At 33.7% G+C, this 26,193-nt stretch overlaps 2 protein-coding genes across 4 annotated transcripts; one reads left to right on the forward strand and one right to left on the reverse strand.

Moving 5' to 3' along the window:
- Positions 1 to 3: 3 nt before the first annotated feature.
- On the reverse strand, positions 4 to 26,183 carry LOC123005791 (N-alpha-acetyltransferase 15, NatA auxiliary subunit). Of its 2 annotated transcripts, XM_044399753.1 has the most exons (12): positions 26,096 to 26,183; positions 25,975 to 26,042; positions 25,649 to 25,733; positions 25,336 to 25,598; positions 22,735 to 22,869; positions 21,953 to 22,675; positions 21,368 to 21,649; positions 21,102 to 21,315; positions 1,804 to 1,997; positions 1,641 to 1,749; positions 1,244 to 1,587; positions 4 to 783 (listed from the first exon to the last, which is right to left on the reverse strand). In XM_044399753.1, exons 2-12 carry the CDS (start codon positions 26,029 to 26,031, stop codon positions 598 to 600), a joined length of 2,592 nt encoding a protein of 863 aa, XP_044255688.1. In that variant the 5' UTR covers positions 26,032 to 26,042; positions 26,096 to 26,183; the 3' UTR covers positions 4 to 597. The 2 variants fall into 2 exon arrangements, with proteins under 2 accessions (XP_044255688.1, XP_044255687.1); XM_044399752.1 differs by having other exon boundaries at positions 25,975 to 26,129.
- LOC123005792 (proline-rich extensin-like protein EPR1) lies at positions 15,366 to 21,084 on the forward strand. 2 transcript variants are annotated; one of them, XM_044399755.1, is made up of 2 exons: positions 15,366 to 15,506; positions 18,175 to 21,084. In XM_044399755.1, the coding sequence occupies exon 2, from the start codon at positions 18,175 to 18,177 to the stop codon at positions 20,641 to 20,643; it is 2,469 nt and encodes an 822-aa protein (XP_044255690.1). In that variant the 5' UTR covers positions 15,366 to 15,506; the 3' UTR covers positions 20,644 to 21,084. The 2 variants fall into 2 exon arrangements, with proteins under 2 accessions (XP_044255690.1, XP_044255689.1); XM_044399754.1 differs by lacking the exon at positions 15,366 to 15,506 and adding an exon at positions 17,973 to 18,120.
- Positions 26,184 to 26,193: the final 10 nt, after the last annotated feature.

Raw genomic sequence — 26,193 nt, forward strand, 5'->3', positions numbered from 1 at the left:
AAGTATTAAGTATTTTTTATTAACCAAAATTTACAATAATTATAAATTATGGTATTGAAACGATTTCAATACGAGTAATGGGTATCTACAAACTTAATGTTGTGAATATGATTATTATGTCTAAAACTGGAATCACACAATAATCATTATTTTGATTGTGAATTACCATCGGTGGACATTTCAGCGTCACTGTGCGACTCCAGACCATTCATTAATTTCACTATAGAAACACACAAGTAAAAAACCCAACAGTACAAATGGTTTCTAGTTATCACCAATACAGTCATTAAAATCGAATTACAACGCGTACTGCAAGGTGAGTAAAAAATTGTCAAAAACTAAAAAAAGAACGGTAAATTTAATTCCGAAATAATTCACAACAATTCCATGCGAAAATATACAAGGAAAAAAGCAAAGATGTAAATAAAACATAATAAAACAATTAGTTACCAGTCCTGAGGTACGACATACCACAAAATCAACAACCTATGTGACAATTTCATTTAAAACACTTTTAACCGGATGATACAGTCAGCACTTGCACACTAAGACACCGGTTAATTCCCTGCAATGTTGTAGGCGCAGTTTGAACGGTCATCAGTTGCTGTTGCAGTTGTCTTGGTCTTGGGACACGTGATTGCTCTCGCTTGGGGACGCCGACGCCGGCTTGAAGTCGGCGGCGAAAGGGAAACGGTTATGGCATTTCTTTATGTAATCCTCTAATTGAGCATCACAACTTCCAAAATCGCCTCGTCGCAAAGCCTCCGCCACATTTACACAATTCTAAAAATTTAATATTAGTTTCACACTGAATTTTTTCAACTCTATGAATAAATGTGCCATCCCAGACGGCATGGACAACAAAGTCCCAAAGACCTACAGTTTCGCTTGGAGATTACAATTTTTCTCCCAACAGCGAATAAAGTGACGTTTTATTCCCTCAGGAATAAAATAAATGAAACACGGACTTTGTTTTGACATAAACAAACTCCTACAAGAAAAAAATCGGTAGATTTTTTTCTCTTAAAATTGCAATTGAATAAACTGTATGGTATTACTTTACTCTATTGGGAGGAGTGTTTTGTATGCACCTCTGGAGTAAACTTCATTAATCCCTTGAATGAGGGATTCTAGGGATTAAAATAATTGTTTATTCCTTTGATACATAAAAACTATTTTCAAGAGGAAGTCGACTGAGATGGTACATTTATTTGTCGGTTGGTCGTTAGACTAGGTGCCTCACTTGTAGAGTGACATCCTCGTATTTATTGTCTAGGTTGGTAACCAGACTGAGAGCAGTGCTTTGTGTTTTGTTGTCGAGGTAAAACATCATTCGACAGCATTCGAGTACGGCTTCTAAACTATGCGAGTTCGTCTCTAGGAATTCTTTATTGAGCTGTTTGGCGTCCTTTCCGTTGAACAAAAGTTTGGCTTCTTGTGTCACCACTTGTTCGACGGCCGGATCCCACGAATTTTTATTTTGTTCGATCACTTCGTAAAATCTGATCAGGCAACTGTGTAGCTTTGGATTCTGCGGTGAGATTTGATGAGCCCTTTTCAAGGATTGCAACATTAACAAAACTTTTTCTAAAACAACAAAATAGTAAATACAAACAATGGAATTTAAATCCGAAACCCACTTTTTCGATAATAAACCTCAAAAGCCATTAAATGAGTTTCTATTCGATTTTTAGCTAATATCTGAAGGGGTTGGAGGAACTTGATGGCTTGTTCGAGCGGATCTTCTACCTGAAATACCCCACAAACAACAAACTAATAGATAGTTTATCTCATTTTTTTTACCCTTGCCAACTTATCGGGGATTAGTTCGTCCAATTGAGGTGCGTCCGCTTCAACATCCCCTTGTTGGCGTGATTTATGATGGTGGTCTCGTTTCACTTGCGCTTCTCTTGCTTGAGCACTCTCTTGTTCCGCCTTCCTGCGAGCTTTTCGCTGTTTGTTCCTCAACTTCTTTAATTCTGAAGGTGCCAAATTTTCTAAAAGAAACGAAATCGCTATTAACCTTGTTTTACCAATTTTGCGACACTTAATTACTAACGATTGTTTTGAATCGACATCACTTCCCTCTTTCACGACACGACCTATTATTAGTTAGAAGGTTAAAATCTTATAATAATCAAGGGAGTTTTGGCACCCCGGGCTTTCTTATAATAAATTATTAAAATTTTACTAGTTACTTTGCCACAGTATTTACAAGAACGTTAATTTACACTTTTAATTTAGTTCAAATAAGGGAAAAATCAAAAATAGCACTCGTCGTACACGATCTTTTATAGACAAATAAACAAAAAAAAAAGAAATAGATTTTTTGCTTTTTTTCTGGAGATTTCATCACCAGTTTCTGCGACCATTTTAGGATTCCGTCACTATTTTTTTACTAATCAAATACCCTTTTGGAAACTCGTCGCTCACGTTACCAGAAGTTTTTTAAATAAAAAAATATTTAAGTTTTAGTGGAGATCTCTAGAGATAGGTGCAAGATATGGTTTGTGGGTGACATAAAAAAAATTGGAGGAGAATTTTATTGTTTAATGTAAAACGATACTCGTTTAATAAAATTTTAAATCAACTTAACTACAGCCGATTTAAGTAAGGTTCACTCTTCACCTACATCTTAAGCACCTACAGCCACTTTGTCCAAACAAGGGCAACGTTATGTCATCGCAGGTTTCTGTAGGTAGATTATTATTTTGTTTATTATAGCCCAAAGGGATGCTTCCGCTTTCTTTCTTGACAGAAAGTTTCCCTTGTCAAATCATTTGACTGACAGGTGGCTATTGTAAACTAAAGCGTTTCCATTAAGTTACTTAACGAATTGTTACAACATTGAAAAAGTGGTGTGGTTTCAAATACCTACATAAACCACACTGAAAATTTGTGAATTTTTTTACTAGTTAACTTGAGTTATTTTGCTCCTATTTATTTTAACCCATATTGAAGTTTATGTTTTTTAAATTGTAATTTCACTTGTTTTCATTATGTCCTGCCAAAACCGGCATATCAACTCCTTCAACACCGATAACAACAAACTTTCCTTGATCTAGATTTTTTTAAGGACATTTTTATTAGTCATTATTAAGTTCAATTAGCACAAGCTTATAAAAAATAAAAACAAATTTGAATTATCTTTACGCAACTCGTGTTTCGTTGCAATTAGTAAAATAAAATTCTTGAGTAAATTGTAAGGTTTAGTTAAGTGATTTCCCGAGGGGCTAGAATCGATGTTTAAAACTTGGTAAGCCTAGAACGTATTGGCATAAAAGAAAATCTCTCGAAGAAGTCTACAGTATGCTTAACAATTTTTTATAATCGTATTTTAGAAGTGGTAAACACAAATAATTTCAAACTAATATATAATTGAAATTATTATTATAATAGATTTTTCATTGTCACGGCTAAGTGATTACAAGTGAAAGTATATGAGAAAAGCTTTCTACGACGGAAACTCTTCGAAAACTTCTCCACATGTGACAAGTATTATTTTTTGACCAGAAAAACATCCTCAACAATTGATTTGTACGTCGGTTACGCTTTCTTAAAAATCAATCAAGACGCAAATTCAATTTTCTATAAAAATTCTAAAATACCAAACAGTCGGTAACCTTCATCATTCCTGAACCATTACAGATTAAAATAATTACGAACATTTCGGATAAATAATTTCAAAATTTTCAATCTCCCGGAACAAATTCCAATTTGTGTAAACGTTGTACATTTAGCTAAATCACGATTTAGACACGCACCACTCCTAGACCAGTCTCTTTGACCATGCACTCTACCCCCAAGATCTGATAAAAGTCATGTTCAAATTGCTTCACAAGCAACAAATTAACACAAATAACTCAATTATTAAAAGACAAAAAAATCTTAATTTCTTAACTACGCCTATTATTTACTTGTCCACACATTAAATGGAAGTGAAAGGATCAATAATACGACCCCCCACGAAACGTGCGATTATGCCAATTAACTAAACCATTTTCGCGGCTCGAAACTATAATCGAAAGCATTTAATATGCACTTTTTAAAACCGTTTAAAAACCGACACTTTCCGGTAGATTGAGCGAAGGAAACGGAAGTTGATGAAGGAAACTAATTGATAATCCATTGGTAATTTCACACACGAAATGAAAAACAATACATTTTCATAACGTTCTTAAGAAATAATCATTATGAAAAGTTCTAATTTCGAAAATGCGGAAAAGTCGCCGAAATTATTATAAATAACTGCAGTCTCGGCTCTGCTAATTCGGCGAGACCACCTTACGTTATTTCCTGCCTCCTCGACCAATTATCCTATTAGTTACACCAGGAAAAAATCCTTTAATCTGTGCTTTATTGAGAGACTTCAATGTGCGGTCAAGCAACCAACGCAAAATGTTACTAGCCTCGAGCATTGACCTGGTTTGTGTGAAAAATCAGAAGGCTTTCCCTAGGGTTTGATATTAAAAAATTAATACCACCACTAGGACCTTGAGTTGGAATGGTTGCAAGCAGCCACGCCTCGAGAGACCCATTTTAAATTGGATTTATTGTAAATCGACCTTTATTACACTTTCAGTACCCAAGTAACGTTCAGTTTTCTATTGAAATTCCACAAGATATGGAAATTTTCAACGATTAATCAGAAGCCTTAACTAGTCTAGATACTACACGAAATCGCGCTAATTTACGTAACTTATGAAGAAATTTAACCCAAGTTTATAATTACTACCGGAAAACGAGACCTACCGTCAAATATTCAAAGCATTTCAATAAAAAAAATTTCAAACACAATCGACCCACACCGATAATAATTCTTATTTCAGCAACAATGCTGACATTTAACCCGATCTGAATTACGATTGTGCACCTTTTACTCGGTATAACAAGTGACACAAGGGGCATAGAAGTTGCCACGCCCCAACAGTTGCATTATATCTGATGTTTTTTCTAACAATCACACACCCATGTGGGTTAACGATCCGATTTATGACACAATTAAAGAAAAACAGGTGCGCAACGATCGAATTTCACCAAAATCCTGAACCTGACATTGATTATCGGTTCCTGACATTTACTCGTAATTACCGTTATTAGAAAAAATAGTGGATCCCTCGAGGCTTCTTTTTCGGTTTCTTTCGATTACATCATTTCACCTGCTTCACAAATTCGAATTATCAACACGATCGTTATTGTTAACTTTCCAACATCAATCAACGGAGTGACAATCCAAAAAGAATAATTTAAAATGATCTGATTTGACTCCGTTTTGTAAATTTAAAGAGTCTTGATTCTTTGTTACATAAGATTTGCATTGTTAGTAATTTATTTTCTTTTTTTTTTTATCAAACACACCCTCGGTGCCTTTCAATTAAGGTGATGGTATTAAAAAAGCAGAAAATTGTAACATTAATATGGAAAAGATTACATAAGGGAATTAATAAAGCTATAAAAGTAATTATTGCTGTTTTACTCCATATAATAAAAAAATCATAAAATATGTAACCTGTTGACAGTTTTGTAAAAAATTATGCAACAGTTCTAGGTTATCATAATCAGGAGAATCAATTAAAAGGGCAACATATTTAATTATATTTGTGTGAAAAGTGTTTCAAGTTTAATTATGAAAAAACAAGAAGTATGAACATAAAATATAATACTTTACTTTAGAAGTTTTGAATTAAAAAATGAAGGTTTTTCATAAAGATTTTTCGTATATGGTAAATTTTAACCAACATAAGTTGCTTGCAAAAAAAAATTGGATTTCCTAGAACTATTTTTGAAATATTTTACATATTTTGTTCATAATATGTCTTACTAAAAATTTATTTATTTTCCAAATACTTAAACTTTCAAACCACGTTAAATTAATTGCATCAAGATGGGAACGCCGTGTAGCATATTCCCATTTATGTTTAATGTATGACTTACCTTCGTTCTCCATAAATTTTTGTACAATAAACTATTTTGTAATGACGATTTTAAAACGGGTAAAGTAACGGGAAAAAAAATGAAGTAAGTCTTCTTGATAAAAAGCCCAGTGGAACTAAATCGATCTGTTTCTGTTCATGAGAATCTATTTTAGAAAATCTGACCGGTTCATGATTTATGTATTCAGCAAATAAAATCACCTCATTAAAATTAAACACAATTACGAGTTATTGTTGTTGTTATGACAAATTGAATAGAGACAATTTTACCAGAAATGAGTCAATTACTTAAATATGAGACTCAATTAACAATGATTCAACTACCACTCCTTCACATGAATCAAAAATTATGAGACAAACTTTCGCAAAAACAGTGTTATTAGAAACACGCTTTTAACCCAAATTTAGTAACAAAATAGTTTAAAACAATATTACGTTACTATATCTTATTTGAGAAAATTAATTAACCTCGCGGAAGCAATTAACTTCACCCAACTAATTTGTTGTCAATAAGAGAAAAAAAAAAACAAGAAGTTTTCGCACTATTATACAATTTCCTGGACCAGAAATTAAATTGATTAAATTCGATAATTATGTCTGTCGGCTATGAAAATCATAAACTACCCTTTGTTGCAAAATGATACAGTTTACTTCTTTCATAATAATATATAAAATGTGCACGTTTAGCCAGACTACCATTTCAATTTCGTGGACAACAGTTTGTGAGAGGTCACGATTTGTCCGGTTTTCTTGCAAAACCTTGCTACAATTTGATCATACAAAACGGCTATGGAGCAATTCGACCGGTGAAATAGAGACATTTACGATTTACATGTTAAAATCAGAACATACTATAATCAAAATATCTGTCCCCTTAACCGATTCCAAGGACCCAATTAATCATACCTGAAAAACTTTCTTAATTAAATTTAACCGAAATAATTTGTGTCGTAACAACTTGTGACTTGTTTAATTCAAATTGTGTTATGTCAGAAAAAGTTCAATTCTCCATTTCTCATCGATTTTTCTAATCATCATCACGATTGAAAAGCTCTACGACCTTGATAAGTCACGAATACAAGGAATTGGCGCGTGCCGCCCGGTTCTTTCATTTTCAGTCCGGAGAGTAGGCGGTCGAATGTCGCCTCCGGGCCGTCCGGACGAAGAGCGAAAGTTAAACTTTTGCTGGTACGGCCCTCGCCTTCGGCTCCACCGATTTGTTTTTATTTCGACGTTCGAATTTTATATTAAGAATCAATACCTAAGATATCAGATGTGGAAATGTTAAAAATACCATTACATAACTGCGGTGCTTTTGTTAAACGAAATCTATATCATGGAGCAACTAAAACTTATCATTATCATAAATTATAACGCCGTTACACAATCAATGCATTTTTATAATGGTGTCGGTAAATTGCAAGGGTGGCGTCATATAAGATACTGGTCACAAGATAATATAAGAGTGGAATGTTCAACATTTTGCTCGATTTGAGATTTTAGAAATAGATTGATGGTGTTATTAATGCTCTTCCGGATCATGATGGAGTCGGTGAAGCGAGTCAAAATGGTAGGTTCTTGACACGTACTTATGGCCAGGTTTTAGAAGGGAAAAAACGAGGATTTCCGTTGAAAGTCACAATCTCTAACAATCAATGACATTATTGAATTTAAAAATTACACTAGGCGACATTTTTTCAATTTTTTTCTAACATTGATAAAAATACCTGTATCCTATGTAATTTTGTTTAGAAAATCTAAAAATGATGCGCCAGAACTCGCGCCTCAGAGAAAAATGCCATGTAAGGTAAGGATACCATAGAAGATCATCGGTATCATTAAATTGACATAAAAAATGTCAAATATCAAAAAATAAATGGCAAAATGGTATCTTATCTTAATTTTTTTCTGGGACGCGAGTTCTGACACACCCTGTATACTGTGATACCTTTTTTCCATGGCACTGATATCTTGATGAAAACGCTCTTGTTTATCACTTAGAATTCTAACGTTTTGTAGAAAGAAATCAAATCGAAAAATGCACTTTTAGAGACATTCGACAGCCATAAGTGTTTTACAATTTTCAGATAGTTTTTAGATAAATATAGAATAATTTTCATTTCTATTATTGCCAAGAAATCTGTGAACTACAGTCTTAAAAGAATTTCAAGCAGTTACATAATTCTTAGGTATTTAATTTTTGCACAAAAACTTCATTATGGATCACTACAAGATCTGCGAAAATTCCTTCTCGATTTTTCGTATCAGTTACTTTAAGGCAATTTTGTTTTAGATACACAAAGGATTATCATTTTCTTATTTGCTTAAACGGAAAATAAATTGATTTGCGATTACAAATCAGTAGAATAGAATGAAACTTAAATTTATTTCCCATAATAAAACCCTAGGTTAACGTTTATCAAATTTTTTTTTATTTTTACCATTATAGGTCAAATAGCGTGTTTTAAGACAAGTACCAAAAATTATGCTTGTTATGAGAAAAAGAGAACCATATTGCCTAGTGTTATCAACACTAAGTAAAAAAATTGGGTCATGTAAGATTGTACGAGAAAAATGTCTTCTAGTTTATTTTGCGTAAATGCAAAACTGAATAAATTTACCTGCAATAACCTGGAATTTCGAAATCAGTATTTGACTGTCAAGGTTGCAAACAGGCGTTTTGCCCTTGTTACAAATTCATTCATTTCCAATTTCATAATTGTTTGTGCACAAAATTTAAATTGACAAAGTTATGACTACGGTTACTATAAAACCCCCGTAAATACCAGAAAAATTTAATTTTGTTGTAGTCTTATATCGATTTTCCACAGTTACTACTTTCTGTTTGTTACATATTGCGTGAAATAGTATAATAACAAAATCGAAAAATGCCATAACCTTAATAATAATAAGCATTAACGCGTTCCACCGACGGCAGGTTTCGTTTCTTAACGTCGCATTTAAATCACTTCACGGAAAAGATAATTTTCCCCCAAGTAATGTCAATTGTGAAACTAGTGCATTATTTATGTAGGGTTTAATCGGAATTGTATGACGGTTGCATCAGTCTCTGCATAAGGAATGCGGAAATGAGGAGCACGTGAACGAGATTCAGTTCCACTTGTCCTTGTTTCATCAAATCATCACCTTTTTCATCTTGACATGTTTTCGCATCGATAATAAAACCGACATCGACACGGGCAAAAAATGTGTTAACATGCTCAAATTGGGTTAACCAACTGGCACATATTTTGGATGAGTTACAGTTAAGGAAAGAAAAAACGTTCACGTTTTGCTTGTTTTGCAAGAATTCGTTGTTGCAACTGTACTTTTAACAATAAGTCGTTGATTATCAATAAAGACGTTATATAATGCGATTAAGATCATGAATGGGGAGCTATTGTTGTTAATTTTTCAATTTGTTAGTCATCTTTGTTAACCTTCGAGTTATTTTTGCCGTTGGGAGAAACCCACCCGAAGGGATTATCGCCACCGACGATCGTATAAAGTGTAATAATATAAAATCACATTCTTACTCTGTAATTATTGTGCGAAAGCAATTGCATTGGTTGTAGGAAACATTGTATTATAATTAAACGTTACGTTAAGTAATAATTCATAGGCGTTACGTTAAAAAAATGAAAAGTAAAGTTCATCAGAAGGAACGTATGTGAGGCAGTTTGCGATAAGTACTGTGAAGAAATTTAATGATTTGGAAATGTTTACTGTAAATTTTACAGTGGGTGCTTTTTAAATAAAAAATTCATACCCAAAAAACTAGAGTAAAATTATTTCGTTACATGGAAGAACATTACTGCCGATGTTGCAAAACTCGAACATTAAAACTAATGTTTTATTATTATTCACGAGCAAGAGTTTCATTTTATTTTACACAATTTTTTAAAGAAATTAACAAACGGATTATGAAGAAGATATGCTCGAAAGCATTTCCGTTGACGTCGATACAATTATTATATTAGAATATTTTCTTTATTCGTGTCAGTACATTTCACACACTTGTGAGAATAATTTTCTATGAATTTTATTCATAAAACACGATTTTTGCATCATGGAAATGAGCACTTCACTTGAATTCTATGCGAAACGAAACAGTGAAAGATCATTCCGAGATGTTACCTTTCATTGTTGATGACGATGCGAAAAAATTTAACGGTTTATTGTAAAATTCATCCGAAATGTAAAAAGGAAATTACCAAAGCGTAAGCAAATAACGGATTTAACTTTTTCTTTACTCGTGTTAAGCTATGGAGATAAACGAAAATTTTAAGTTAAGTTAAAGAGTGTCAAGTTGATTTTGAACCATAAATTTGTATTAGTTAAACTTTCACATTATTTGACAAAATACAGCCCCCGGATTGAGTTTATAAAACGAAAAAATATTTTATCTTTGATTTTACGTCAAAACTGCAAAGGAAAAACATTTTTTGCTTTACCCAAAACGAGCAAATCTGTAATTAAAACTTCATTAGTCTAACTCAGTAGAAACAAAAGTTCATTTTTCTCTTGATTTTGGACTGTTTTTTAAGTCTTATCACATTGGCGGTTTTACAATTTTCACAATGATATCACTTTGACAAGTGAGTTTACGCAAGTTAAATAACAAAAATGTTTGTGAAAAACATAATTTTAATAAACAGCAGCTCAAAGAAACAGCTTTAAGGTAAAAACCAAAGTCATTTTTAACAAGAACTATCATTATTTAACTAATAAATTAATTGTCAAAGTGACATACAGTTGTCAAATAAAGAACACCGCCAATGTGGTAGGACTTAAAAAGCAGAGAAAAATTATTTTTTGTCAAAAATCAAGAGAAAAATTAACTTTTCTTTTCACTGAATCAGAATAATGAAGTTTGAAGTACAGATGCGCTCGTTGTAGGTGAAACAAAAAATGTTTTTCCTTTGCAGTTTTAGCGTAAAATCAAAGATAAAAAAATTTCCTTTTGTAAGCTCAATCCGGGGACATACTGTATAGTTGTTACATTTGTATTTTCAAATAAAAAATAAAAATTTCTCAGTAAGAATTCTCGAAAGCTTTAATAGTTTAAAACCGAGGTGGGGAGTCGAGAAAGGCGCATCTTCAGCACGAGATGATCTTGAAAATGCGTTAAAGGTTATTGTAGGTCATCATCAAATCGTGACTAAACATCGCTCCTTGTTACCGTCACGTTAATGTCAACACAGTAGTGACATCAGAAAACACACCTATGATAAAATTACTGTATGAAATCGAAAGTTCGATGCTATAATATCACGATGTCGATAAGATATCTTAGTAACAGAAAGCAACACGACTAAATTAATATGGTTTATATATTTGTAGTACGGTAATTGCATGCGAAGAATTTAAATTAAAGCACACAACGGGCACTACTGGACATGGAAAACTTTCACTCTGATGCCTTTTTAAATTTCGTCTTTTCCATTTACAATACTTCAACAACCTCATTAAAACCTTGAACTTACATTTGCGAAACAATAAATTAGTAATAATTGCGCACTTTTTTCCCAGCGACTGAAAAAAAAAATAGGCTTGCCCTTCAACCGGCTCTGGTTTTACCATTACTTCTATAAGTCATGCCTTTCCCGAGTGTTCAATAAATTGCATTTGTATATCTCGGTATCGGGAGTGGCAACAACAAATAATTATTTATCAAATAATCGAGTGAAAAAATCAGACCAAACGAATTCAGCGAAAGTATTAGAAAATCAATTTCTTTTTTGCTTTGACGCGTTTATAGTTTTAGAATAATTCTCGCCATTAATGATACTTTGGCTCACTAACCCAATTTCGGCTTTGTTTACAATCAAGATGTTAAATCAAATGAATTAGAACCGTGTGACCTTGCTTAATTGATGCACTCTACTAAGAAATATTTCTATTGTTAGATGATATTTCTTCTCATGAATATGAGCACACATTCACATACACGCATTGTATTTTAGACGAAAGAAAAAAGCAAAATCGACAAGTGAAAACTGAAATATTCCAGCTATCTCAATTGTAAAAATTTTGAAGGCCAACTTTTAACTCAACAAGACTTTTATCTTTAATTAAAACGAAACGAAAGGTACAAGACTTTACAATTAGATATTTGCTTTTGTTGAACTGTAGCATAATGATAATTCCAATTAACTTATTACATAAGTTTGTAAGCAAATTGTGAGAGTTTGTAAGATCTGAAAACAAACTAAAAATACCAAAAACATAAATCGGACGGCTCCACATTACATAATACATCTCCATGTAATTAAATCACAATATTGCAAAAAAGCAATGTTTTAGCTCTAGATAAATAATACATTAGTTTTATTAAATGGCTTCATAAATATTTCATATCTTTCTTCAGACAGACAATAGAGTCAATAATATACTATTCCTAATATGTTATTATATAACAAATCAAATCAACTGCCAATAAACACTCAATGAACTAAACATTACAGTAAAGATTGAGTTCGTATTCGTGCACCCAACATTCCCATCTTCTTGCATACTTTAAAGGTTAACGAATGCATTCACGATGTCATCATTATCCAACAATTAAAATAATATCATCGTGGAGAGGGACATATCTCGAGTAAAAAATCTTACCTTGAGACGTCCCGTTTAAAAAAAAATTCAACGTCGTGACTTACTTGAAACAAAAAATGCAATTTATTATAATGACAACGTCATAAACCATGTTCGTGTTTAATCAAAAAAATCAACAATGGCCCGGGGTACTCCCGAAAAAATCCATGAATCGTGTATTACATGACATAATCGACACATATTTAATTAAAATAATTCGAATGTGTGAATTTTTTCATGTCTAATTAAGAAGTGTTGCGTTAAAAGAATTCGTTTTGTCTTTATTTGGGCGAGGTCGTACTCAAAGAAATGCTTTCGGTATTGTTTGCAACGACCTTTGCTGTAAGATCGGCCAAAAACTCGCTGTTTGATCTTGATAACTCATGTTGCATTTACTTATGGACCATTTACAAAAGTGGTAAGGTCGAGAATGGAGAATTTGATCAATTTTTAAACGATTTTAAATGATGATTTATAGATTATTAACCAGAAACCCACGTAAAAATGAACACACAAAAGTGATTCATTTATCATTTACAAACAGTCGCTTATCATTAACAAACTTTTTAATAAATTATTGCTAAAATGTGTAGGACGTATTTTTCAACATTCCAGAGAGAAAAGTTACTTCACTTATTTTTAAAAAAACACTGTTCTCATGTCCATGCATTTCTGCATCTAAGGTATTTAACAAATTTATGATTACCTTATTTTAATTAGTGTTTATTATGTAATAAGTATCTTGTTATATCATAAAGAGTACTTTACAAGCCTCGGGCATGTAACTAAAATTGATGATGGGCATGTGGTATTTTCGATCTCAATTTATAATAACGTAATTAGTAGTTTCAAATTAACATTTATGATCTTGAAACGGCAGTAGCATGTCAGGTCCTCATAAAATTAATTACAAAATAACGCACTTAACGTGATTAAGATGTCTTCAATACTTGACCATGTGGTTAACAAGTACTTTACTACAATGATACGCTTCTAAATAAATAAAATAAACAAAAGCAAGAAAGATATCGTGTCAATGCTAATTATTTATCTCGACATGAAAAATGACGCAAAACGCATTGTTCGAACATCTTCGGCTAATTTTTTTTTGAGAAAAAACTTGTTCCGTGTTGGAAGCAAGAAATTCCATTATGACACATGTACAGTAATAATAATAAACCTGTCATATTATTATTACTGACAAACTCATGTTAATAATACCTGTCAATCATATATTTTCACGTTGTGGAGATTCCAAACATTACGATTCTGTGATCAAGATTCCCGGGACATACATACATGTCAATGAAATTAATTTCATAAACTAGTTCAATTATAATCTAATTATATGAAATTAATGGAATTTCCAATATCATCTACCACTTTCATCAAAATCATTGTCAAAAATAACACCAATTGTGTTATAAAATTTCTCTTCGACATCTGCACATATTTCTCGTGCTAATTATACGAAAATCTGCGTGTAGAGAGATAATTCGAATCTGTTAAGAAACAATTTTTGTTATTTTTCCAAAAACTAGACTTTCTCCAAGTTCTCCAGTTAACATTTTTTATAATATTTTTTTATTTACCTACTTAACATTCATTTACATTTCTCATTAATGCATAATTTGTCATCACGTTATAGCCTTAATGTGTTTCAAACTGAAAGCTGTAAATAATTACATTGCAATTACAATACCAAAAGTGAAATAAAATCTCAATTGTTTCGGTCTGTCTAGCAATTAATCCACAAGAGTACTGTTATACAAGTTTTTGTTCGGCAAAAATTCTCGAATTCTGATATGTTTGTGCTGGAAAGCAGTTCTTCCACAAACAACAACACTATACATATTTTCGTATTATTTGTCAAATTTATATATTTCAAAAATGTGATTACACATCAAACTATCAGATATTTTTAAAATTTAGTATTATGTATGTGTAACTCATTATTTTATTTGTTTTTTTTAATCACATTCTGATTATATTCAAACAATTTTTAAATAATGTTTCTACTCGAAATTCCATTCACCATAATTTAACGAAACATTTTGGTGCTAAATAAAAATTAAAATAATACTAACCGAATTGCATTCCTTATTTTTTAGTAAAAAGTTATAAATATTCCACAAAAAATGAATAGAAATCATATCAAATCACACAATATAATTAATACCTAAATAAAAAATATATATTCTCATAAACAACTTTTTTTTTTAATTTTGATGACTGGTTAATTAAGAAATATTTTGAATTAATTTTTCCATTAGATAAATGTGTGTTGTATGATAATTTGAATCTTTATTAAAACCAGATTCTTTAAAAAAACAGTAATGAAAAAATGTTATTAAATAATCATTTCCTAAGGGAATATTTTTTTCAGATGGTTGTTTGTAATAATTGCACCCAAAGAATTTATTCGTAATAAAATTTCACCTATAACTGTCATATTATTACTGTATATTTTAACAAGATAAGATCACAACTACACAAACACTAACAAAAAAAAAAGAAAAAGTGGGTTTCCTTATGGTTTAAAACCAACATCAAAATGGTTGGGTATAAATTGTGCTAATGTTAATTTTAGCAAAAATGTTAAAAGCACTATCTTTAACATTTATGAATCATTTATCACTGATTCCTTCACGAGAATTTCAATTGAAACAAGTAAATCACTTGCAATGCCCAAATCCGGGTGATAGGAAAATCCTGACAAGGAGCGTCCTTGTCAGGTCATATTAAACTAGATGACTTGGATGTCCCCACCCAAAAGCACCGGACTTGGAGGTACGGAAATCCAGCGCGTTACTGAAACAATGCATTTCAGTACAGCCACGCCGGGCAAAAGACGCGACACAAACCGCTATGTAAACTTCTTGTGATAATTTTAAAACTAAAAAAAACAGTGAATTTGTGTCCAGTGTGCAAGGAGTTAACTTTATTATTGGACACATCGAGCACCAGGAAAATAAAAATGTAAGATTCTATTTGAAAAAATAAATCGAAAAACAAACATCGGTTGGCCTAGAACGGTACTAATGAAAATATCCTTACAATGTCTGAAATCACGCCTGAAAATAATACAATCCCTACAATAATTCAGTCTAACCTATTGAGTAAATGCAAATGTTAATAATATACCGAGAGAATTATGGAATTTGAGTGTGATTAGACAGGAAGAAAAATCACCACTAAAGTGCATCCTTTAAATATCAAATATTTCAAAACGTCAACAGTACCGTTTGACTAATTTAGCTAACGAGACTCTTAAAGGTTAAAATATTAATATTAATTCATAAGAGTTCTATTTGGCCGAGCAATCAACTACAAATTTTCGCCGTGTTTTCTGACACCCAAAAAGGTGGAGTCGTTACATTCCAAAATTGGAAGGTCAAAGGACGAGGGTTCCAAACTGGTTTTAATACCGTGGCCGAATTAAAATTATCTCGAAAAAAAATTTAAATTCAAATATCGGGCCATAAACAATAAACTGTTACAAATTCTGACAATTTTTTTCCGAATAAGGTCACCAAAAATGTGTCCTTACTTAATCATATCACAAATACGCTAATAAGACAGAACAACAACTTTAACCTTTTCTTTTTAATTGTTGTCCTTTATTGTTACAACATTCCTGATAAATGTTCGATCGAAATCTTGAAATCTCGATGAAAGCAATTGCAGATGTGAAGTTCAATGTTGATGGTTTATTTAACCGTCATTACCCAGATGCTCATTTTCTCTCCTCACCAAAACCGTCCACTTTCTGTTAGTTCGCGAATTACAATTAAAAAAGAAAAAACGTACCACGTGAACCTTCACCTGTTGTTCCACAATCATTTATTAGACGATTAATTAAGGAACTAACGCACATTTTAATGAAACTGACCTACATTGTTAGAATTTAGAATCTGGGAAAATATCAAAGAATAAAAGAGGCGATCTGACAAAAATTCCCAAGGATTTGGAATTAATGACAGTTTAATGCATAAATTGCGAAAAATAGTCCTTGCACCTTGTGATATTATTTTGAATGAATTGTTAATTAAGATAACAAATATTTTTACAAGGATTGGCGCCTGATTTTACAACCTGTCAAAATAAGCGTAATTCGAACGCGAACTTTCCATTATTGTCCCCTACTTTACCATTGTATGGTAATTGTAGTGAGTTTCAACAGTAACGCTCCATAGCCTTTACTACAAACTAATAATTAACAAACACCTTCCAAAATGTAAATGCTAGGACGGCTTGCACCAATTCGGACATTTTAGCCTCATTGACAAAGAAATTACCTGATTGAAATGTGTCCTTAGCCTTTCGATCGACCCACACTTGCTAAAAATTATCAATTGTGTTTTTAACATAACCGAATTTGGATAAGATTGCAACAAAATACCACATTTTCGATATTACTTCATAATTACATGTTATCAGAGAACAATTTAGTTGCATTATTAATTTTTCAGTGGACACACCTTCAATCTAAATAAGATGTTTTGTCTTGACAAAATCTTTTTAGACGAATACGTATTTTAGAAGTTTTATGCAATAACGCGATTACGTCTCTATTGTTGTGAAGTCGGACGTATTGTTCGAACCGAGGACATACATGTAGCTACAATAACACTTGTCAACTCTTGTGAATTAGCAATCCCACTATTATTCAATAAAATAAATTCCGCAAACTTTTTGGACGAGTGATATTTAGGAAGATCAAATCCTCGTCCTTCAGTTTTTTTTGTAAAAAAAGTATGACATAATGTAAATCACAAGATTTACTACCAAATCTTCCTTGATGTGAAAAAAATTTCACAAATTTAAATTCCTGCTGTGATTACCCGTTACGGTTTACTGTGATTAATTAATAAAATCTATTATTATTTAGCTTCCTTGTCGTTGTTACATCATTAACAATTACCCTATTCGTAAGAAAAAATAATTGAATTTGTTTACTAGGGCATAAATTTTTTTAACTGAATTGAATTTAGATGTTGCAATCCAATTATAACTAAAAATCAATCACGTTACGAAGAAAAACAAGAGTAAACACTGAACACTTGGTTGCAACACGTTAAGAATTTCACTTTCCCGAATTTTAACAAATAATAAAACTGGAACAGTGTACATTGTTATTAAACGCGAGCACTGGCATACGTGTTTAGAAAAAAATGTCATGGAGCGTAACCGTTACAAAACAAATCTAAATATTGTTTAATTTGTAACAATTAACAGTTTTGCGTACACTTTCTTCGCAAAATACCTTGAGAAAAACGCCTTTCTCTCGCATTTTCCTAGTTTGATTTTCCGACCACGCCTTCCGGCGTCTCGATGACAAGGCCAGAGCATAAAACCACAATAGCTGTCACGAACGAAGGTTGAAAGAAAAGAATCGAGAAACCCGACGGTGGTTCCCGTTCACCGTTGGAACGAAATTGTAAGAGTAAAGATCTGGTTTTACTTTCAATGAAAGAGCGGTCAGTTGTGTTTGTTCTGCGGTTGGAAATTAAATTACTACGATTGCAAATGAAGATTCACTTCACGCTAAACACAACCACGTAACTATTACGTTACGAAAAAATCAACAATGGTGACTCTATTTCATGTTATTTTAATTAACTATTGTTTCCCTTTTTTATTACAGATGTCCTGGTGGCTTCTAACGTGCCTGCTAGCAGTATGGTTTCTAACTTCGACAGGAGAAGATAGAAAAATTCATAGATTAGTTGGAGGGCATTTGAGAATTTATCATGAAGATCCTTCCGATGCTGAACTACTCGAAGCACTAGCAAGCGGTTCAAAAAATAAGAAAAGTCAAAAAACCGACGATGAGGAGAAGAAAACTCTCAGCCAACAAGTCGCTGATGGAAAATACGGACTGATCCAAAAAGAACTCTTCGCAAAGCCCTCGAAACGTCCCGGAGTACTAAGTTACGACAGTAATCCTGAAGTACCCAAAGACAACATTAATAATTTGGGTGGACTCACGAAAAATGAAATTTGGTTGGCCGAAAACCACCTTTTAGTTCTCAAAGGTGGTACTTATCCTCCCCACGATGACAAAACGGATAATACAGCGACTTCCTGGCCCCCTATTGACGACTACAAAGCGCCCCGTCGCCAAGTCAAAATCCCTGCACATCCCAAAGTACCGCCGCCATTTCCCGTCCAACTCACCGACGACGGCCCCTTGCAAATCCTGGGCACAAATTCTTCGCGAACGCTTAATGGCACGTTCGACCAAACAGCCTTCGCCGTACCACCCCCAGAAGGCTTCGACCCGGGTCCGTACCTCCCGCCTAACCATCAATATTCGTCCAACTCTACTTCCGGGCAAGCTCCGTACCCAATACCTGCATTCCCTCCGGGGGAGTACCTTCCGGGGGCACCGTTCCTCCCGTACAACTTGAACGGTACATTACCTCCTTTTTTCGCTTCTTTACCCCCGGGGGCCGCCATACTACCACCACCGAACCAAACAGAACCGTTCGACGAAGACGACCCTTCAATTTATTATCCTCCGCCTTACAGTTTTTACTACCCAAAGGATAATTCATCAGCGGTAGCAGCGGGACCTTTAGTACCCGGAATAATCCTACCGCCCCCACCGGACTTTTTCGGTCCGTTGGAAGAAACAACAAAACCTACAAGGCATAGAATGAAAACAACAACGACTCCATTACCGCAAATTCACCCAACTACGACTGCAGTACCGCCAACTTCGGTTCTCAAAACGAGGAAACCGATCAAAATACTTCCGATTCATATTCCGGCTGAAATTAACAACGAATTGAAACCAATAGTGACGACAAGTGCGCCAAAAATTGTTACGATCCTTCCGAAAAATCGTACAACTCAAAAGACTCGTCCTCCAACTGTGACTATTTTAAAACCAGTGAAACCTTCAAGTGCACCACCTAAAATATACGTGTACAATAATGAATTTTCGGGAGTTTATAAACCACCGTCACGGTCTAAAACAGTAATTAGTACGACTCAAGTGCCGCTCAAAGTGTATTATAGTACTTCGAACGAAATCGAAACGAATTCAATAACACACGCACCGGAACGGTACCACATTGGTACTCGACGTGTCAAAACTACAACAAAATCACCAACACAGTATTATTATTACCAGGAACAACCAAAAGAAGTCACCACACGAAAACCTTTCTACGACATACCCAAAGAGTACTACATACCAGCGAAACAAGTTCAACAACAGAAATTTATTTATGTGCCAACAAGACCTCAAAGACCAAGATATCGGTTCGTCCAAACCCCGAAAACCGACACATTCAGTATACACATTGCAAGACTACAAAAACAAATCCACCAATACTACACAACCCCCAGACCGACTTACAATAGACCTTCACCAAAACCAGTTTATCAATTCAGCTTCGAAGCGTCAAACTACCGGCCCCAAAGACCTCAAATCGAAAACCCCCAAGACAAATTCCGTCCTTTACCGAAATACAGCGTTCAAATCCAACCCGCAATTGAGATAATTCCCACAGAAGCACCAACAGAACGACCAAAATATTACAGTACTGCCAAACCCGACTACGAATACAAGGAAAATCCCAAACCTCCGCCAACTCCACGCCCCATTAGCCAATTCGCTTTCGTGACCCCAAATCCGGTCTATCAAGGCTTCTACACGAAACCTGACGAAGGCTTCTTTGACGAAAACACGAAGCAGTATTTTACAACTTTTGGACAAAAACTGACCCCAGGTACGACCCCACTTCCTCCAAGACGGCCCCCAAAACCAAATCTTGAAGGAGACACCGCTGTTAATTTCCTTCCTCCACGGCCTACAATCAACCCAGACGCCGAATTTGTGCCAATAAACCCCAACCAACAACGAATCAACTACCCCCAAGTGGTGAAATACCCCAGACCGATCCAATACGCTCAAGAAACGCGTCAGAAAAAACATGAAATTGTTAAAAATCAAGGTCAAGAAGGTTCTTTTATTTCCTATCAATTGCCAGGGGACGATGGCGCTCATTTTTACTTTTTGACCCCACAATTGGCCCAAAGTCGAGCACAAGGTGCAGGGTATTACTACTCGCAACCGAGAATACGAAGAAATAAAGAAAGGTGAAGTGTTTTAGTGACTTGACAATGACAAAGCTGTGAGTTTATTGGCGATTCCTATCTTTAATTTAGTGCCTATTTTTAATTGGTCTGTGATCGTGTTGCGCCAATGTAGCCGAACGAACTCAAAAAAATCATAGTTAAGTAAAGTGACGGAGATCCACGAACAAATTGTTATTCTCACTTGTAAATCAGTGGTCGAAATTAAGAACGAGGAATTTTGTACGAACTAATTTATATGAATAGTGTAAAGTGATAAATTATTGTACCAGATGATTCAAGTTTTATTCTCATTCCTGTTCTAGCATCAAAAATTTTTTTAAAAAATCGAAATGTACTCGTAACATTGAGTCTTATATAAATTTGAATCATCCTGTATAGATCGTACTATGATTAGGCAACCATTTTGTTAAATTATTTTTTAATAATAAAAAACCTTATCTAATTGTTCCACTCTTCACTTACCGGTGTTAAGCTCCTGTTCGGCATTTTCGTCCTTGAGAGGCTCATCGAACAGATGCAGGTACACTTCAATGGCACATTTGGCAGCCTTAAAATAAAACGGATGTCCCCTGAGCACATCTTCAAGTCGCAAAAGCCCCACATACGACCGCAACGTCATTTTCCTCATACAATAAGTGTGGAAATCAAATTGATCCTCGATAATTTCCGAAAAGTGCTGTAACAAATTTCCGTCAAAGTTAGATCGACATCAAGTGCTAACCCCCTACCCTATCCGTCTCGTGACACTTCTTCAAAGCCTCCCCGTACTTGCCCAATCTCTGATAAGCCAAAGCACATTCGGTTTCAAACCACATGCATTGCATTTCGTTGAGATTTTCCATCGCCGAAACGCCCTCTCGCGTGAACTTGGCACAGGTGTCTTCGGCTTCCTTTACCCGATTTGCCCTGAGCATATATTTGGCGCATTTGGAATTGATGTAACGGTCGGCGGTGTCAAGAGCTTGAGCTTCATCGAGCCATTTGTACGCCTCTTGTGGGTCGCCGGCGTGCTAATCGGAAATTACAAAATTACAGAAATGTGTTCTCGCGTAAATCGTGTTTATGTAACGATTTTAAAACAATAATGAATGATCATCGCAGGCATTTATGCAATTGTGAAGTGTTTCACAGAATTATTAAACCAGAGAGACGTATTAGAGACGGTATTATTAGACAGGTTTAGTAATAAATCACCACTTCAATTATTACTATTGTGTGAGATGAGTGACAGCTAGTTAGCCAATGTAACAAATTGTTTTAATTATAAGATAAGTAAAGTGTCTTCAATGTTAGGCAACCAAGAAAACAGTTACCTTGTAGATCCTGCCTTTGGTAACGAAGAGTTCGATCAAAGTTGGAGTGTGTTCAATGGCGGCGTCTATGTAGCTCACAGCCTTTTCGGTCTGGTTCAGATAATCATGATGTTGTGCCAGATAATAGTAAACCCACAACAGTGCGGAAGCCGGCTCTTTGGGTCCGTTGTTGACTTCGGCCTCACTATATTTGCCCACTTTCTTTAGCGCATCCACGTATTGTAACATTAAATTTTCAATAATTTCCACTTTACTCTTATCTGTGTATAACGAACGCAAATCGACGAAAAGTGGAGGTACGCCTTTCGATAGCGCCCTCCTCATGTATTTATCGACGAGAGTTTTAAATTGTTCACCAATCGCGTAATTTAATGGCAGTCTTCGTGACGGCATCGCACGCGGATATTTTTCGGAACACTCAAGATAAAATTTAACAACGTCTTCGGGTTTGGTCAATTTTTTCGCTTCGATTAGTTTATTATAGTACAAGGTATTTTCCGGATTTCTTTGGATTAATTCTTCGTAATATTTTGCAGCTTTATCGAAAATTTTCAATTTTAGATTTAGTTCACCTAGGTTTTCTTTAAGCGTCAGCTTGTCAACGATCTGATCTTGGGAGGATTCCAAATGTTTCAAGGCCTCTTTTAAATCGCCCGACTCTTGGATCACCAGGTTTTGATAAAGTAACAATTCGCTGTGCTCGTAGTCGTAATTATTCCCCTTCTGCAACGAATTTCATACTTTTTAGACAAACTTACTTAAGTTCACCACACGATTACTACCTGCTGTTGGTCCAAAAATGTTTCCAAAATGTTCAAAGCGTTCTTGTAATCTTCTAACAAATGAAAGGACATAGCATACCCGATCCAGGAAGCCCTCTGCGTTGGCCTGAGCATAAGCAGTTGGTAGCGTGTATCCTAACATACAAATAACAAATGTTGTTAAACTTAGACAGTGAATATGTAAAATTATTTTAATAAAATTACTGGGGTTTTGTTACTACAGTGCGATCAAAAAGTTTTTCTATCAAGTAGGCGTCCTAGTTGAGGACGTATGTTGCATGACAATTCGTATGTTATCTAGATATCAAAAAATAATTTTATAAAAATTGAAACATTAAGCTAATTAAATTAAATTATTCTATGAAACGTTTCAAAATATCCTAAAATGAGATGTAGTGTTTATTCATAAAAATCGTTAACCACGGTTTCCTGTTATAATTTACATAAAAATTATTTTGACATTTCTCATTTGTCATTGTGACATTTTATCTTCCACAGACATACGTTCTAAATTTCTACGCTTGCTTGATAGACAGACTTTTTGATCGCACTGTATAATTACTATTATAATTTTTATCATATTAGCACTGTTCCTATGTACATCAACGTAATAAATTAAACACACACAAATCGTTCTTTTTGTATATTTAAACTGCAATTCATTGTTGCTTATTTCTTCGAAGAAAATTTCATTATTCTAATTTCTAAACAAAATCCAACACCGATTATTCCTTTATCGATTTATTTACCTTACATTACTGAATGAATAAAATGAGAGCAGTAAAGGCAAATTACACATTGCGTTAAATTTTTCTGAATATGTTGTAGCCAAAAAAAAAAAATATATACTTAGGACACAATGCTCAAATTACATAAATCTTAAATTTCTCTAAAACCAATATTCCAGTTACCTTTGGCAATATAACAAAAAGAAGAAAGATGGGAACAAAAAGTTACCTCAAATTTCCTAGGTCAAAATAAAGCAATTTAACCCAACTTACCTTTATACCACGTTGCACCGTTTAAAAGTTAGAAAACACTTATGAAATTATGTTTTTTTGTTTAAATTAATAATTAATTACATTGTTATTAACTAACACAAACATACATAAAGACATTAAAACCTAAACAGTTAAATTTAAATGGCCAACGTCCAAAATTTTAACACATCTACTTAAATTATTTTTTTTACTGACACAAAAATTGTTCAAAAAGAACTTTTGAATAAAAAAAGAATAACGTCACTCGGATTACGTGTAACAAAAATATGACTTAAATGTGTCAAGTACTTTACAATAATAATAAAAGAAATAGCAGCAAAACATGTGGTTTTGATATTAAATTAATAATACATTAAAAAGTTATTAAAGAAAAACAAAAATAATTTTTAAAGTTTGGCGTCCTCTAACTTGGTGTAGGTAATCTCAGGCTACTGTTTGTTCCCATCTTTTCGTTACACCCTGTATAATTCAACTCATCTATGTCAGTATACTCGTTTTCATATTAATGTGCATCAAAGTAGTCGTTGAAAAAGATCATTTTAAGATGGCAACCATGCGAAAATTCAAACAATCCTAACCTCAACTTCCCTAAAAACTATTTTTTTTTTTAATAAATGTGTACCCCAGATAGCAAAAAATAATTAAAATTAACAACGTAATTAACATAGGGTAGCAAACATAAAAAATTTTGTCATTATTGATGTGATTAAATTTGTTCTAAATGACATTAATGACTTTTTGTGTGAACAGGCCTTTAAATTAAAGATACATTTAGACTACTACAACCTTCTTGATGCACATTAATATTATAAAGAGTATAAATGTATGCATTAGAATTTGTTGATCTCTTTTGCTTGTCATGATTATAATTAAATGAAACTGTTTAAAAAAAATCTCAAAAAAACTGGATTCATCGTAGAAATCTTTAATTATTCATATAAATATTCAATTTATTTTGTAACAACAAGAACGTGCGACATTTTTGTGAATAAATAGGAAAGAGAAACCGTCAACTGTACTAATGATAAGAATTTTTTGGGGCTTATCTACCTACTTTAAATATGCACTACCAAACAAACTGTGCAAAGTAAACATGCCTATTGGATAACTTAATTAATCGTATTTTTTAAAATACTATATATTTTCGAGACAAAAAACGACTTCTCAATTAATTCTATTTTGCTTGAATGTGAACTAATTTTGTCAAAAATCAATATATTCAAATGAGTTTTTTTACTTCCCAAAACATTGTGTTATTTGAATAACTCGTTAACTCATATGTTATAAAACTCACGTTATAAAATGACCCTTATTTTATTAACCGATTTTTGTACAGTTAAATCCGTCATCGCGCTTAATAATTACCTCTTCAAAATGATAAAATTTAATTATGTATGTGAAAATCTGTACATTTGCTTCTAATAATATGTATACACATAAAATAACAGTAAACAATCCCATGTTTTTTTTTTATTTGTAGTGAATGTAGTCTATAATCAGTAACCACAGTCCAATCTAATTTCCATGATGAATAAAATCAGAATGCAGTAAGCTTCAAGGTCGGAAAACAAACCGCCATTGTTAATGAAAATATACTCACTCTGTACCCCTCCAAATCGCGCATTTGTATTTGTAGCAGAGACAAGTCCCTAAGAATCTGCATATTATCCTTTTCCCACTTGAGTGCATTGCGATAACACTTGATGGCTTCGTCATATTTTTTATCCGCTCTTTGTAAAAGTCCATAAACATGCCAACAAACGTGTGAACGCAAATCGTTCCTTAACCCCCTTCTCACATACTCGTAAGCCTCCTCTTTGCGTCCTAGACAGTTCAGCGTCAAACCTTTCATCGCCAAGGTCTCTACAATACAACAGATTTTAAAGATACACTATGAGGGCCCCACAACTAACCTCCATGTTCTGTAAATTTGGGATTTGACAGGATCTGCTTTGCAAATTTCAACCCATTTTTGTATTGCTTCTGTTCGTAACATCTCTGCAATGAGGAAAATTAGACGATTCTACACACAAAGTATAAATAGAAGGAAAAATTATGCCAAAATGAGGGCCTCGGCCAAGCGTTGGATGCAACTTTTAAGGTTAGATCACCTCGACTCTTGCAATTACGGCCATTTAGTGTTATTTACACCGCACAACAACCAAAATGAGTCAGTGAATTTCGTTATGCATTATTTTTGTTGATATCAGCCGGCTATCTTAGGCTATTAAATACTAACCAAAATTCTTTTAAATAAGGCATTTTCTTTCGGGGGTAGCGGATTGCTTGAGGGCATTGTTCCTTGCACTAAAACGTCAACTTTTAAGCCCGGTTAAACGAAATTTGTTAGAAATCAAAACCTCGTGGCCAGATACCTCCTCAAATGTCGATCGTCGTCACGTGACTAATGTCGCTTGTCGCCCCCCAAACAGTGTCGATAATGCAGAAAACCACACCA

The sequence above is a fragment of the Tribolium madens genome, unplaced genomic scaffold (genome assembly GCF_015345945.1).
Source record: "Tribolium madens isolate multiple individuals breed KSU strain unplaced genomic scaffold, Tmad_KSU_1.1 Scaffold_20;HRSCAF=117;Tcas5.2_LG4, whole genome shotgun sequence".
In the NCBI taxonomy this organism is placed as follows: Eukaryota; Metazoa; Arthropoda; class Insecta; order Coleoptera; family Tenebrionidae; genus Tribolium; species Tribolium madens.

Bases quoted from the DNA above. Each gene is read 5' to 3' on its own strand.
- LOC123005791 (XM_044399753.1), bottom strand. From the start codon at position 26,031: ATGCCCTCAAGCAATCCGCTACCCCCGAAAGAAAATGCCTTATTTAAA. The intron at 22,870-25,335 runs GTGAGTATATTT...TTTGTATGTTAG, and splicing joins GCGATTTGGAGGGGTACAGA to GATACACGCTACCAACTGCT. The intron at 1,998-21,101 runs GTAAGTGAAGAG...CGTTTCTTTTAG, and splicing joins CGAACAGGAGCTTAACACCG to AAAATTTGGCACCTTCAGAA.